This window comes from Fukomys damarensis, unplaced genomic scaffold, assembly GCF_012274545.1.
Source record: "Fukomys damarensis isolate Sample0158 unplaced genomic scaffold, DMR_v1.0_HiC HiC_scaffold_33, whole genome shotgun sequence".
Taxonomy (NCBI): Eukaryota; Metazoa; Chordata; class Mammalia; order Rodentia; family Bathyergidae; genus Fukomys; species Fukomys damarensis.
This window is the reverse complement of record NW_022900945.1, coordinates 55,154,658-55,166,443: the sequence shown is the minus strand read 5'-3', so window position 1 is coordinate 55,166,443 and position 11,786 is coordinate 55,154,658. Positions and strand designations below refer to the sequence as shown.

Genomic DNA, 11,786 nt, shown 5'->3' with positions numbered 1-11,786 from the left:
TTTTTTTTTTTTTTTTTTTTTTCTCTCAGTACTAGGAATCAAACACAGGTCCTTGTACTTTCGAGGCAGGTGGCAGAGGCGGAACCACTGAGATAAATCCCCAGCCCTTGAGCCTTTTAACTGGACAGAATACGGTCCTCCTGTTTCTAGGCCAGAGGCCTGGGGAGGTAGCTCAGGGGAAGGGTGCTTGCCTGGCATGCACACCGCCCTAAACTCAGTCCCTGGTGTGGAGGGGGCTGTTCAGGGCTGGAGCGTAAGCTCCAGGGAGCAACCTGACCTGACCATAGGCTGGGCAGTGAGTGGGCAGCAAGGGCCCCAGAGTTGCCAGGCTCCAGCTCTGCACTGTCCAGTGCCTGCATTTCTTGTCTTCCCCTGGACCTGGCCCGTTCTGGGAGGGGGTCACCGAGGCATAACTGCCACCAGGTGCACCCTGAGAAGCTGGTGAAGGAAGCAAGGGGTGACCTGGGTGTTGGCTGACTGAGAGGCAGAGACCACAGGGGGCAGAGCCCCTCCCCTTAGAGCTGTGAGACCTCAGGCCAGCAGCTTCGCCTGTTCCTGTACGTTACCTTGTCTGTACACTGGAGATTAAAATACTTATCTCTGAATTGTTACAAGAATTCAGCAAGATGACCTCCGGCAAAGTGTCTGCCAACTTTGTGATGGTGGTCTGGTGGGAAGGAATGGGCCACTTCCTCCTCTTGCTGCCTGACCAGCTTCCTTCCAGCCCCACCCTGTGTTTACCTGCTGGCCACAGAGGCGGGGAGCAAGTGAAGGTGGGAGGAGTGGACCAGGGGATGGCAGAGAGAGAAACAGGAAGTCAGGACCCAAGACCCTGCCACGGAAGAGCCTACCCGCTTCGCTTCACCGCTGACTAACTCTGGCTCTGTCACTGTGTGGGCGCCACAGTCTGCCACGGTCCCCTCGGCCAGGTCGCTCAACCTCCCACCTGGCTGTTCACAAGGCCAAGGGTGAGAGGGAGACTGATCCGGAAGTCCCTGGGCAGTGGCAGCTTTCTCCAGCATCCCCACCGCGGGAGAGGACAGTTCTCCCCAGACCCCTTCCCCAGAGGCAGAGGGGATGCCACTCCAGGGGCTCTGGCTTAGCTCTGTTTTCTAGAGACCTGTGCTCCCCAGGCAAGAGGAGACCTTCCTGCCATACTTGCCTCCCCCAGGTCCGCACTCAGATTCTCCAGCTGCTCTTCTGAGACAGCCCTGCCTCCTGCTCCTCACCCATGGTCAATAACAAGACCTGCTTCCGGCCGGCCGACCCTGTCAGATGCCGGATGGAGGGGGAACCCAGGCTCAGAGGCTGACTGTGGGCTTGGGGGGAATCCCACGGCTCTTCAGGTGGGAAGGGCGCGACGGGGTTTCCTCTGGAGCCCCTCAGTGCTCAGAAGACACGTGCCCTCGGGGAAACCACTGGAGGAAAAGGGGTGGCTCATTCTGCCAGTAAATGAAGCGAGTAGAGATGAATTCAAGCTGCAGGCAGAGCTGCTGGTTCACGAGTGCTGAGGGCTGGTGACAAGGGAAAGCGTGATGTGACTCTTTATAATCACACACCCTCCTAGCTCCATGGTGCCTATGGGCTTAGTTCGACTCCTTCAGCTGCTATATCCACCCATCAAATTATGAGTGTAAAGGCACTTTGCAAACTCCAATACTCCACGAAGAAGAAAGTATTACTGTAATTATTATGTCCAGTGGGTAAGATTCCTGCTGCCTACCTCTTAGCTACATGAGGCCTCCTGTGAGGGAGGGCTAAGTCATTCCTCAGCTTCTGAGAGGAACTCCTGGCCCTGTTCCTCTTCCAGCCGCTCACAGCTGGTTGCTACACTGAACACGCTGAGGGGAAAGCAGAGAAGCTGATTTACGGGACACAGATACAGGACGGGAGCGATGTCGGTGTGTTCTCTGAAAGTCAGAGTCCCTGCCCTGAGTACAGAGAGCTAGGGAGGGCTGGCGCGGTGGGATTCGGAGGACAGAGACTGAGAAGGGCCTGGGCCTCCTGCTCCCCACCGACTCCTACCTTGGCCTTGCCGGTCATGCCCAGGAGGAAGCTGAAGGTCCGTCGCAGGGAGGAGCCCGCCCAGGTGCCCTTGCCTCCTTCCAGCTGGCTGCAGCTGCAGAGAGCAAAAGACAAGTGAGAAGCGGAGACAGAGCCAGAGAGGAAGAAAAGGCTCTTCCTGGAGAGACGGTGGGCAGAAGGGTCCGGGCCAGCAGACAGGGATGGAGAGATGGAGACAGGCTCTGAGAGGACGACTGGGAAAAACAACCCTACCTTGGAGAGCCGGGCAGGACCTGCGGCTTTCCGAGCCCCTTTATGTATAAAGGAAACTCCAAGCTCCTCCCAGGTCCATGCAGACTCCCCTCCTCCCTAATCCAGGCTGGGCTCAGATCTCAGGGTGGGAATGGATGGACCGGCCCAGTGTCCTCTCTCCCTGCTCCCCAGCGGAAGTGGAACTGGGTGAGGTCCCTCCAGGGGGGCATTTTCCCCTCTCAGAACAAGAGGCCTGTGTGCGACCCTCTGCTGTTTGGAAAGGGCCTCTGGGCCCGAAGCCAGGGAGGACTGAATTTCCTGGGATTTCATCAGCCCCATCCCATGAGCTAATCCCAAGCCTAGAGCCAGGAGGATGTGTCAGCTGGAGGGTTCAGGACCACGGATCGGATCGGGCCTGCTATCTTAAAGGGCCCACTCACTGCTGCCTGGTGACACAGCCACGCTGCGGTCCGGTGCTGCCCGCTCCTCAGACCTCGGCCGCAGGAGCCAAACAGACAGGTGGGGATTCTGCTGTCTTGTTTACAAGGTTCGCGAGATCCGGCCTCCCCCAGTCCTGCCTGCGCCTCCACCCTGCCCTCTCTGGAAGCTCTAAAGCCTGCGCGGCTCTCCTCGGCCCACTGTCTGTGCTGTCCAGAGCTGCGACTTGGTCCTCAGTCACTGGACCAGAACTGAACTAGGAAGGCCCACAGCCCCTCACCATGAGGCCACTGCCTCGGTGAGCGATGCCCACCCTGTGGCATCACTGCCACCCTGCCGTCCGCTGCTCCCTTCCCTACTTTCCTGCCCCATCCCTTGGGCCACTTGAATCTAAGGAAGAGGGTCACTTCTGTGCGATCTGACAGAGGCTACTTGGAGGTCTTCAACCAGAAACAGCAAGGGAAGCACAGACCCTTGGGGCCGCACAATCCGGGGCCCAGGCCCCTCGCTCCTCCCCACCGAGGCCTGGCAAGGGCTCTGAGTGCCCCAGACTCACCGCGTGCTGAGGTCAGTGGCAGAGGACTGGGCCAAATTCCCTGCCAATACAAGAGCAGCAGAAGAGTGTCCAGGTCTAGCCAAAGCCAGACAAAGGCACCCGGGGCTGTCTCCCCCACCCCCTCCACCTGGATCAGGTTCCCAGGCTGCAGGTGCCTGTGACGCCATTCCTGAGGGCGGTGTAGGGAGCAGGGACAAAGGGCGGGGTCTGCGGGGCACTGTGACCGGGCTTCTGGGAAGGAGGCTCAGTGGTGTCTCCGGTGCTTGGGGTCACACTGAGCTCCCAATCCTCTGTCTGGAGGACGAGGGCCGCTGCAGGGGACTGTCCTCCACCTAGTCCTCCACCTGGAGCGAGGAGCAGCGAGAGCCTCGCTCTGTCCTGTGCCCCCTTCGCTGACAAACGCCAGAGTCCTGAATTGAGACCTCCTTCGAATCTCGGCGTTTTGGGGGCTCTCAGGGTGTGCGGCTGGAGGTGACCTAGGACACCTGGACTCTAAGAAGCTTGTTCTGAGGAGCAGGAGTGAGGAGGGCTGGGGAAGGGGCTCCTCTGCTCTGCTCACCCTCTGGCTCCGAGGGGTCCAGGAGGCAGCTGATGCCGCTCATAGACGCAGACTTGCAAAGTGTGGGGGTGGCTGCGTGGTCTAGCAAGTCCGCAGGTGGAGGGCAGCAGCCCCGACCCTGGAATCAGGCGAGAGAGAGAGAGAGAGAGAGGCTGCACCTTCCGCCACCCCGGCCCCTGCAAACCCCACCCTCCTGCTCCCCAGCATGGGGCTGTTCCACTGGCAACCCATGGGGAGTCACCTCTGCTACTCCGCAGGAAACAGGCTTGCCCTCTAAAGCATTTTTAAGTTTATACATAGTCACCGGAGTACAGTATGCGTACACTGGGTATCAGGCTTTCTACAGAAAATACCTGAGAAGATTTACCCTGAGTGATTCCAGAGACGGCAAACTCAAGGAATAGTGGCCAGGCCAGGCGGGTAATGTGTGAACTGAGGCAGTCTGGGTGTAAGGTAGCAGGGAGTAAAAATTTCATAGGCCACACCCAAGCTTCAGAGAACATTTTCCCCCGTCAAACCTGCATGGAGCATTACAGAACTGGCCACATAGCAGGTCATAAGGCAAATTTTAACACCCGCCAAACAATCTGTACCACAGAGATCTTAGCAAATAGCCCAGATCTTCCGTGTTAGGAGAGTTGATAAAGAATCTGCGATACACATTGAAATATCACTCAACGGTAAAAATGGACAAATCGCATCTCGCTTAACAATGTGGACAAATCCTGCAAACATAATGTTGAGTGCAAGAATCAAGACACAAAAGATTAACTGGACACGGCAGTGCACACGTGTGATCCCAGCACTCTGGGAGGCTGAGGCAGGAGGATCGCAGGTTGGAGCCCAGCTTAGAAAATTTTTTTCTTTTTTTTTTTAAAGCCCTGGCAATTTAGTGAGAGCCTCTTCTCAAAGTAAAGAAGGACTGTGGGAAGGCCCTGGATTCAATCCCCAGGACTACCAAAACAGAAGAAGGAGAGAAAGAAAGAAAGAATAACATGTGGGAAATGGAAACCACAGTCGTATTACAAGGGCAGTTTATAGCCTTAAAATGTTTATATTACAATAACCAGCTCATCCCCTATTAGGTCTCTTCCTAAAAGAGTTAAAGCCATCATGTTCCAGTGATCCATGCACACCCATGTTGCACAGTTCACAATAGCTACACCTTGGAAATGGCCTATTGGTCCATCAACAGATGAATGGATAAAGAAAATGTGATATTCATGCCCAGTGGAGTACTACTCTGCTGTAAAGAAAAATGGCTGAGTGTAGAGGCACACGCCTTTGTAATCCCAATATTTGGGAGGCTGAGGCAGGAGGATCTCTGTGAGTTTGAGGCCAGTGTGGGCTACACAGTGAGGTCAAAGCCTCAAAGCCATCTTGAACTACATAGACTCTCAAAAAAAAAAAAAAGATAAACTTTAGTCATTTGTAGGAAAATGAGTGCACCTTGAGACTATAATGTTAAATGAAATAAATTGGGCACACAAGAGTAAATTAAAAGGTTTCTCTTATATGAGAAACCCAAGGTATAAATAAAATAAAGTGCAAAATATGATAATAGGAAACAGGGAGATAGACCTTTTACAAATGGCAATGAGACCAAGAGGTGGAGAGGGGACGGAGGGAAGGAGAAGGGGCATAAAAAGAATTGAGATGTGTGGGGTTCATGGAGTCTAACGCTAGTGCTGCAAATGTGTACCAATGAAAGCAAACTTTTTAGGTCGGGCGTGGTGGTGCAGCCTGTCACCCCAGCACTCCGGAGGCTGAGGCAGGAGGATCACTGTGAGTTCGAGACCAGCCTGGGCTACACAGTGAGTTCCAGGTCAGTCTCAACTAATAGTGAGACCCTGTCTCAAAAAACCAAAACAAATAAATAAACTTTTAAAGTGTGTATATTAAAGTTTTTAATAGCTGAGGGCCAGGGCACTTGCCTTGCAAGTAAGTGTAAGGTCCTGAGTTCAATCCCCAGCACACACACACACAAAAATAATAATAATAGCTGAAAATTAATGAGCTAAGCCGATTTAAGAGGTTAGAAAAAAGAATACAACAAACCCAAAGAAAGCATACAATAAAGATGAAATCAATGAGAGAGTAAACAAAGGTAAGGTAGACAGACAGGACCTGAACAGCCAAGAGTCTTGTTTCAGGAACAGGCAAACAGAACACTTTTGATGAAAGTGACAGAAAGCACAAATAAAGGGGGAAAGAAAGTTGGCTCCAACTACAGGAGGAGCAATGCCTAAGAAAGGACTTCACTACTTCACGCCAATAGTGTTGAAATGCAAACAAACAAAGGCTTACTAAACAACAACAACAGCAAACAAATATGTGCACCTTACCAAAGCTGAATCGGGAAGAAACGGAAAGTCTGAGTGCTCCTGTCAAAGAAATGGAATCAGCGATTAATCTTCCTATAAACAAAGCCTAACAGCAACACTAGGCCAAACCATTTTGGGCAGATCTTTCAAGAACAGATCACCAACATCTTATACAAATCCTTCCAAATAATAGAAAACAAAAATAAAAAACAGAACTCCTTCAATGCCCATAAGGCAAGTACATCCTTGATTCTCAACTGCACATGTAGATAGTGACACAAAAGAAAATTATGGGCCGTGAGTTCAAAATTCTCCAACAAAACAATGGCAAACTATAGTAGATTTTTAAACATCACAAAAGCCAGGCATGATGGCCTGGCCTCCATAGTGAGTTGAAGACTGGCCTGAACTATGTAGTGAGACCCTGTCTCAAAACACCAAAATAAAAAACAAAACAGGAAGGAAGAAAAGGAAGGAAGGAAGAAGAAAAGAAAGTAAATAAGGGCCTAAAAATAGACTCACACAAATAATTTTCACTGAGAAAAGTAAGGTTTTTAAAATAAATGATACCATCAGTGGTGCCACCGCCTGCCCTGCAAGTGCAAGGTTCTGAGTTTGATCCCTGATACCAAAATAAAATAAATGATACTGGAGCAACTAGTATTTATATGGGAAAACAAAACAAAACAAAATCTTGACCTTTATGAAACACAAAAATTGTAATAAATCACATACCTGAAAATGAAAAACTAAACAATGCTGCTAGAAGAAAACATTGGAGAAAAATGGTGATGTTCTTTGAGTAGACAAAATTTCTTAAATATGACCAAACAGCCCTATTAAAATACTGATAAATAGCCGCGTGTGGTGGTGCACACCTATAATCCCAGCACTCAGGAGGCTGAGGCAGGAGGATCGCTGTGAGTTTGAGATCAGCCTGGGCTACACAGTGAGTTCCAGGTCAGTCTCAACCACGTAGTGAGACCTATTAAGAAAGTAAAATATGTGACAGACTGAGAGAAAATATTTGCAATATGTGTATCTCACAAATGACTCATATTGAGCACAAAGATACAAATCAATACAGCTATTGCATTTAATTAATTAATTAATTAATTTTTGATACCAGGGATCGAACTCGGGTCCTTGCGCTTGTGAGGTAGATGGCAGAACCACTAAGCTAAATCCCTGGCCCTTGTTTTGGTTTTTTGAGACAGGATCTCACTATGTAGTTGAGACTGACCTGGAACTCACTGTGTAGCTCAGGCTGGTCTCCAACTCACAGAGATCCTCCTGTCTCAGTCTCCCGAGTACTGGAATACAGCTATTTTAAAAATTAAATAAGACTCAATTTCACAAAAGAATCTAGTCAGAAGGTTAACAAAAACAGAAAATTGTGCCTGACATAATTTCTGAACAGGGAAAATAAATTTTTAAAAATAAAATAATAATTGGGCCGGGGATTTAGTTCAGTGGTTCTGGCACCTGCCTCGTAAGCGCAAGGAGCCAAGTTCAATCCCTGGTACCAAAAAATAAAAAAATAAAAAAAATTAAAAATAAAATAACAATTTGTGAATGGGAAAATGCTAATTAAAACAAGAGTTAAGGGCCGGGGATTTAGCTCAGCGGTTCGGTGGCCTACCTTGCAAGTACAAGGACCCGAGTTCAATCCCTGGTACCCCCCCACAAAAAAAGAATTAAATACTTCTAAGATACACCAGTATGGCTAAAGTTAAACATTTGACAAAAAAAGTACAATCTAAATCTAACACAAAAATAATTTAAACTAGGCAGGCTAGACTACAAAATGAGACTTGGTCTGGGAAAATAAAAGAACAACTTAATAGCATAAATCTTTTCTACAAATAAATCTAACATAGCCACAAGACCTATGTGTATTTTTTTTTTTTTTTTTTTTTTTTTTTTTTGGTACTCAGGATTAAACTCAAGACCTCGCACTTGCAATTACGGCACTACTGAGCTAGATCTCTGGCCCCAGTAACCTCCATTTTTTAATTAAGAAATTCTATGTATTTAAAGATACGATAGGAGAGGGGAAAGACAAAACACAAACTGAGATAAAATCATTGCAACACATATAACAACAAAAGATTAGTATTCAGAATATGTAAAGAATATATTCAAGACAATAAAGAAAACGCTCCCCCGCAAAAAAAAAACTGCTAGAAAAGTGGGCTAACAACATGAACAGAAACTTCACTGAAAATACAAGCATGCTCAGGTGTATTTATAATTCTAATTAAACCAATAGTGGCCAGGTGTGGTAGCAAATACCTGTAATCCCAACATTCTTGGAGGCTGAGGCAGGAGGATCACAAGTTCAAGCTCAGGCTGGGTAACTTAGTGATTTAGTGAGACGCTGTCTCAAAATTAAAAAAAAAAAAAAAAAAAGGAGGGGGCTGCAGATAAGGGCTGTAGCTCAGGGAGAAGGTCCTGGGTCCGAATTCCTGGTACAGAAAGAAGAGGAAGAAGGAGGAGGAAGAGGAGGAGGAAGAGGAGGAGAAGTCTGATGTCACCAAATGTTGAGTAGGACATAAATCAGAGGGAACGCATATCCTGCTGAGAAGAGAGCAGAAAGCAGCTTGTCGTTATCTTGTGCAATGCAGCCCTGCGTGCTCTGTGACAGCGCAACTCTCCTCGGAGGTTTATACCCTGAAGAGATGCCGGCAGATATGCCCAGAGGTTGGACACTGTTCCTGGTGTTCTCCATAACAGAGAAGGGAGCTATCCAAATGTCCATGCCAGAAGAATGCAACTCAAATGACAGATTATATTTGCAACATAAATAAAAATGAAAAACAATGTTGAGTGAAAATACAAGTTATATAAAATTGAATACAACCAAGATACATCATGTAAATGTACAAGATCCCAGTGATGAATGTAACTATTGTATACCTAAATGTACCAATAAACTTAATAAAAAGTAAATAAATAAAAAATAAAATTGAATACAATATGATACCTTTGCTTTAAAACTCAAACAAAAGGGCCGGGATGCAGCTCAGTGGTGCTGCGTCTGCCTTAGGTGCGCAAGGTCCTGAGCTTGATCCTCAGTACCAAAAAAACCCAAGAAAAAAAAGACAAAAAAGACATTAACAAGGCATATATGTATGCTAAAACAATTTTTTTCTGATACTGAGGACTGAACTCAGGGTCACTCCACCACTGAGCTACATTCTCTTTTATTTTTATTTTATTTATTTTGTTTTTTTTGTTTTTTTGGTACCGGGGATTGAACTCGGGTCCTTGTGCTTTACGAGGCAAGCGGTGGAACCACTGGGCTAAATCCCTGGCCCATCCTTTTATTTTTTATTTTAAGACAACATCTCGATAAACTGCTTCAAACTTGCCTGCCTCAGCCTCCCAACTAGCTGTGTGCAACACCACCCCTAGTGTGTTAAAGCAATTTTTAAGGGCTGGTGATAAAGTACTTGACTAGTGTGTGTGAAGATCTGGTTTTGATCCCAGCATCAGAAAAAAAAAAGAAGATAAATTAGTAATAAACAAATTTCAAGATATTGGTTACCTTTTGTGGGAAGGCAAGGGAATAATAAGGAAAGGAGAGATCACACAAGGAGCAAAGGTAGACATTAGCGATGCTCTCCGTCTTAAGATGGGTGGATGGTTTATTCAGTATAATTCAGGCTGGCCTTGAACTCACTATGTAGCCCAGGCTGGCCTTGAAATTGGAGTAATCCTCCCGCCTCAGCCTCTCAAGTGCTGGGATTACAGGTGTGCACCACCAGGCCCAGCTCTCATTTTAAAAAATCATATGACAAAGACATAGAGAAAAATACAACAGAAAGTATTAACAACTCTGGCAAACTGGAGAGCCCAGGTCCCATTTAAGGACATCTGAATTTGAAAAACATAAGCATCACAGTAGCCAAAGAAAATAAATTCTGGAGCCAGGCTTGGCTGGAGGATGGTCAGCCCGCAGCCCCTGGTCTAGTCTGCTGAGTCCTGGGCCTGGTCTCTGGACACTGGAGAAAGAAAAACAACCCTAACAGGACCAAAGGAAGTAAGGGGAAGACTTAGCAAGTGAAATGAAGGGAGAGCGGAATCGGAGCAGGAAGGCAAATAGGAGGCGAAATTACACTCAGGAAAAACAAAAGAAGGGACAAATAAGGCTAAGCAGGGGAAGGTGGGGAGGAAAGAAGAAGTGTAAGAGAGGCAAAGTGTTACAAAGGAAGGGAAGGAAAAGGAGAAAAACAAAACAAAAAACCACAATTGTCTGGTGTGCTGGCCTCTAGTCAGGCATCTTTCTGTTTTGCTTTGTTTTTTGAGACAAGGTCTCCCGCATAGTTCAGGCTGGCCTTGCCCTCATGATGTACCCCAGGCTTGAACTTGAGGCCACCCTCCTGCCTCAGCTTCCCTGGTGCTGAGGTTACAGGCATGTACCATCACGCCCAGTTTGGACCAGGAATCTTAATCTGTTTTATTTTTTCCTGACACAATATCTCACTATATTTCCTAGGCTCACCTCAGATTCCTAGGCCCAAGTGATCTTTCTATCTCAGCCTTCAAAGCAGCTGGAACTATCTGGGTATACATTAAGTAAATCTAATTACAACCTTAAAGATAATTTTTGAGCCAGGGGTGGTGGCACACACCTGTAATCCCAGTACTTGGGAGGCTGAGGCAGAAGGATCACTGTGAGTTCAAGACCAGCCTGGGCTACATAGTGAGATTTTGTTTTTAAAAAAAAAGTTTTAGGGCCAGGGATTTAGCTCAGCGGTTTGATGGCCTGCCTCGAAAGCACAAGGACCCGAGTTCGATCCCTGGTATGACAAAAAAAAAAAAGTTTTGGAGCATAGTGTAGTATACACCCTTGTGATCCCAGCGTACTGGAGGCTGAGGCAAGAGGATCACCTGAGCATAGGAGTGTAAGACCAGCCTGGGCAACACAGCAAGACCTCATCTCACTAAGCAAAACAAAGGACCCATGGTTTTACTGTTCTGGCTTTCAGAAAGATAAACTCAGCTGCTGAAGGAGGGATCCAGGAGTCATTCTGACTCCAAAATTCTTTTTATTTATTTTCTCAGTACTAGGAATTGAACTCAGCACTTTTGTATATTTTATTTCTAGAGTAGGCCCCACCAAGCGTCTAGTGAGGTCCCGCACCACTTGTGACCTTCGGCCCCTCTGCGCCCAGCTCACAATCCTCTTTCCACTCCACCCGCTTGAGCGTGCGCGCGCTTGTGCGTGTTACTGCCGAGGCCCGGACTCGATGGCGAGGCAGGAGCTGGCGGGGCCTGTGCCTGTGCCTCTCCCAGTACCCAGGCTGGGGTCGGGATCCGGGGCCCAGGCGACCCCTGCCTGGTCCGGGCTCATGCGCACCCGGCCCTGGCCCTCCGGGGAAGGTTGGACGCTCTCGGCAGGGTCGGCGCTGCCCCCAGCTTTTCTTAGAGAACGGGCGCCTCTTTCAGGGGACACAGATTCACCACAGCAAGAGCAGCTCCGAGCGGGGGGAACTTGGGACCCAAGGACAGACGCGGTTCTCAGTGTGGGGAACAGGGTCCTTTGAAGGAGTGAGGATCAGAGACACCCACAGCACAGAGACAGACAGAAGGGAAGGGACCACAGCACAGAGACAGACAGAAGGGAAGGGACGGAAAGGGGGCAGAG

The 11,786-nt window shown here is 48.2% G+C and overlaps 2 protein-coding genes across 3 annotated transcripts in view; both read right to left on the bottom strand.

Annotated features, from left to right (window-relative positions):
- The window catches only part of Arhgef2 (Rho/Rac guanine nucleotide exchange factor 2), a 32,691-nt gene extending 26,476 nt beyond the window's left edge, over positions 1–6,215 (bottom strand). The window contains exons 1-4 of one of the 2 annotated variants that reach the window (XM_033758405.1): positions 6,155–6,215; positions 3,810–3,927; positions 3,251–3,290; positions 2,026–2,119 (exon numbers count right to left, since the gene is read on the bottom strand). In XM_033758405.1, the coding sequence (XP_033614296.1) occupies positions 2,026–2,119; positions 3,251–3,290; positions 3,810–3,852 (177 nt within the window). In that variant the 5' untranslated portion in view covers positions 3,853–3,927; positions 6,155–6,215. Of the gene's footprint in view, positions 1–2,025; positions 2,120–2,277; positions 2,338–3,250; positions 3,291–3,809; positions 3,928–6,154 lie in introns of those variants that run through there. The other variant, XM_033758407.1, reaches the window with a different exon arrangement.
- A 5,151-nt stretch (positions 6,216–11,366) lies between these two features.
- Positions 11,367–11,786, bottom strand: part of LOC117283987 (histone-lysine N-methyltransferase EHMT2-like) — a 13,423-nt gene continuing 13,003 nt past the window's right edge. The window contains exon 3 of the mRNA XM_033758087.1: positions 11,367–11,562. Coding sequence (XP_033613978.1) covers positions 11,367–11,562 — 196 coding nt within the window. The remainder of the gene's footprint in view (positions 11,563–11,786) is intronic.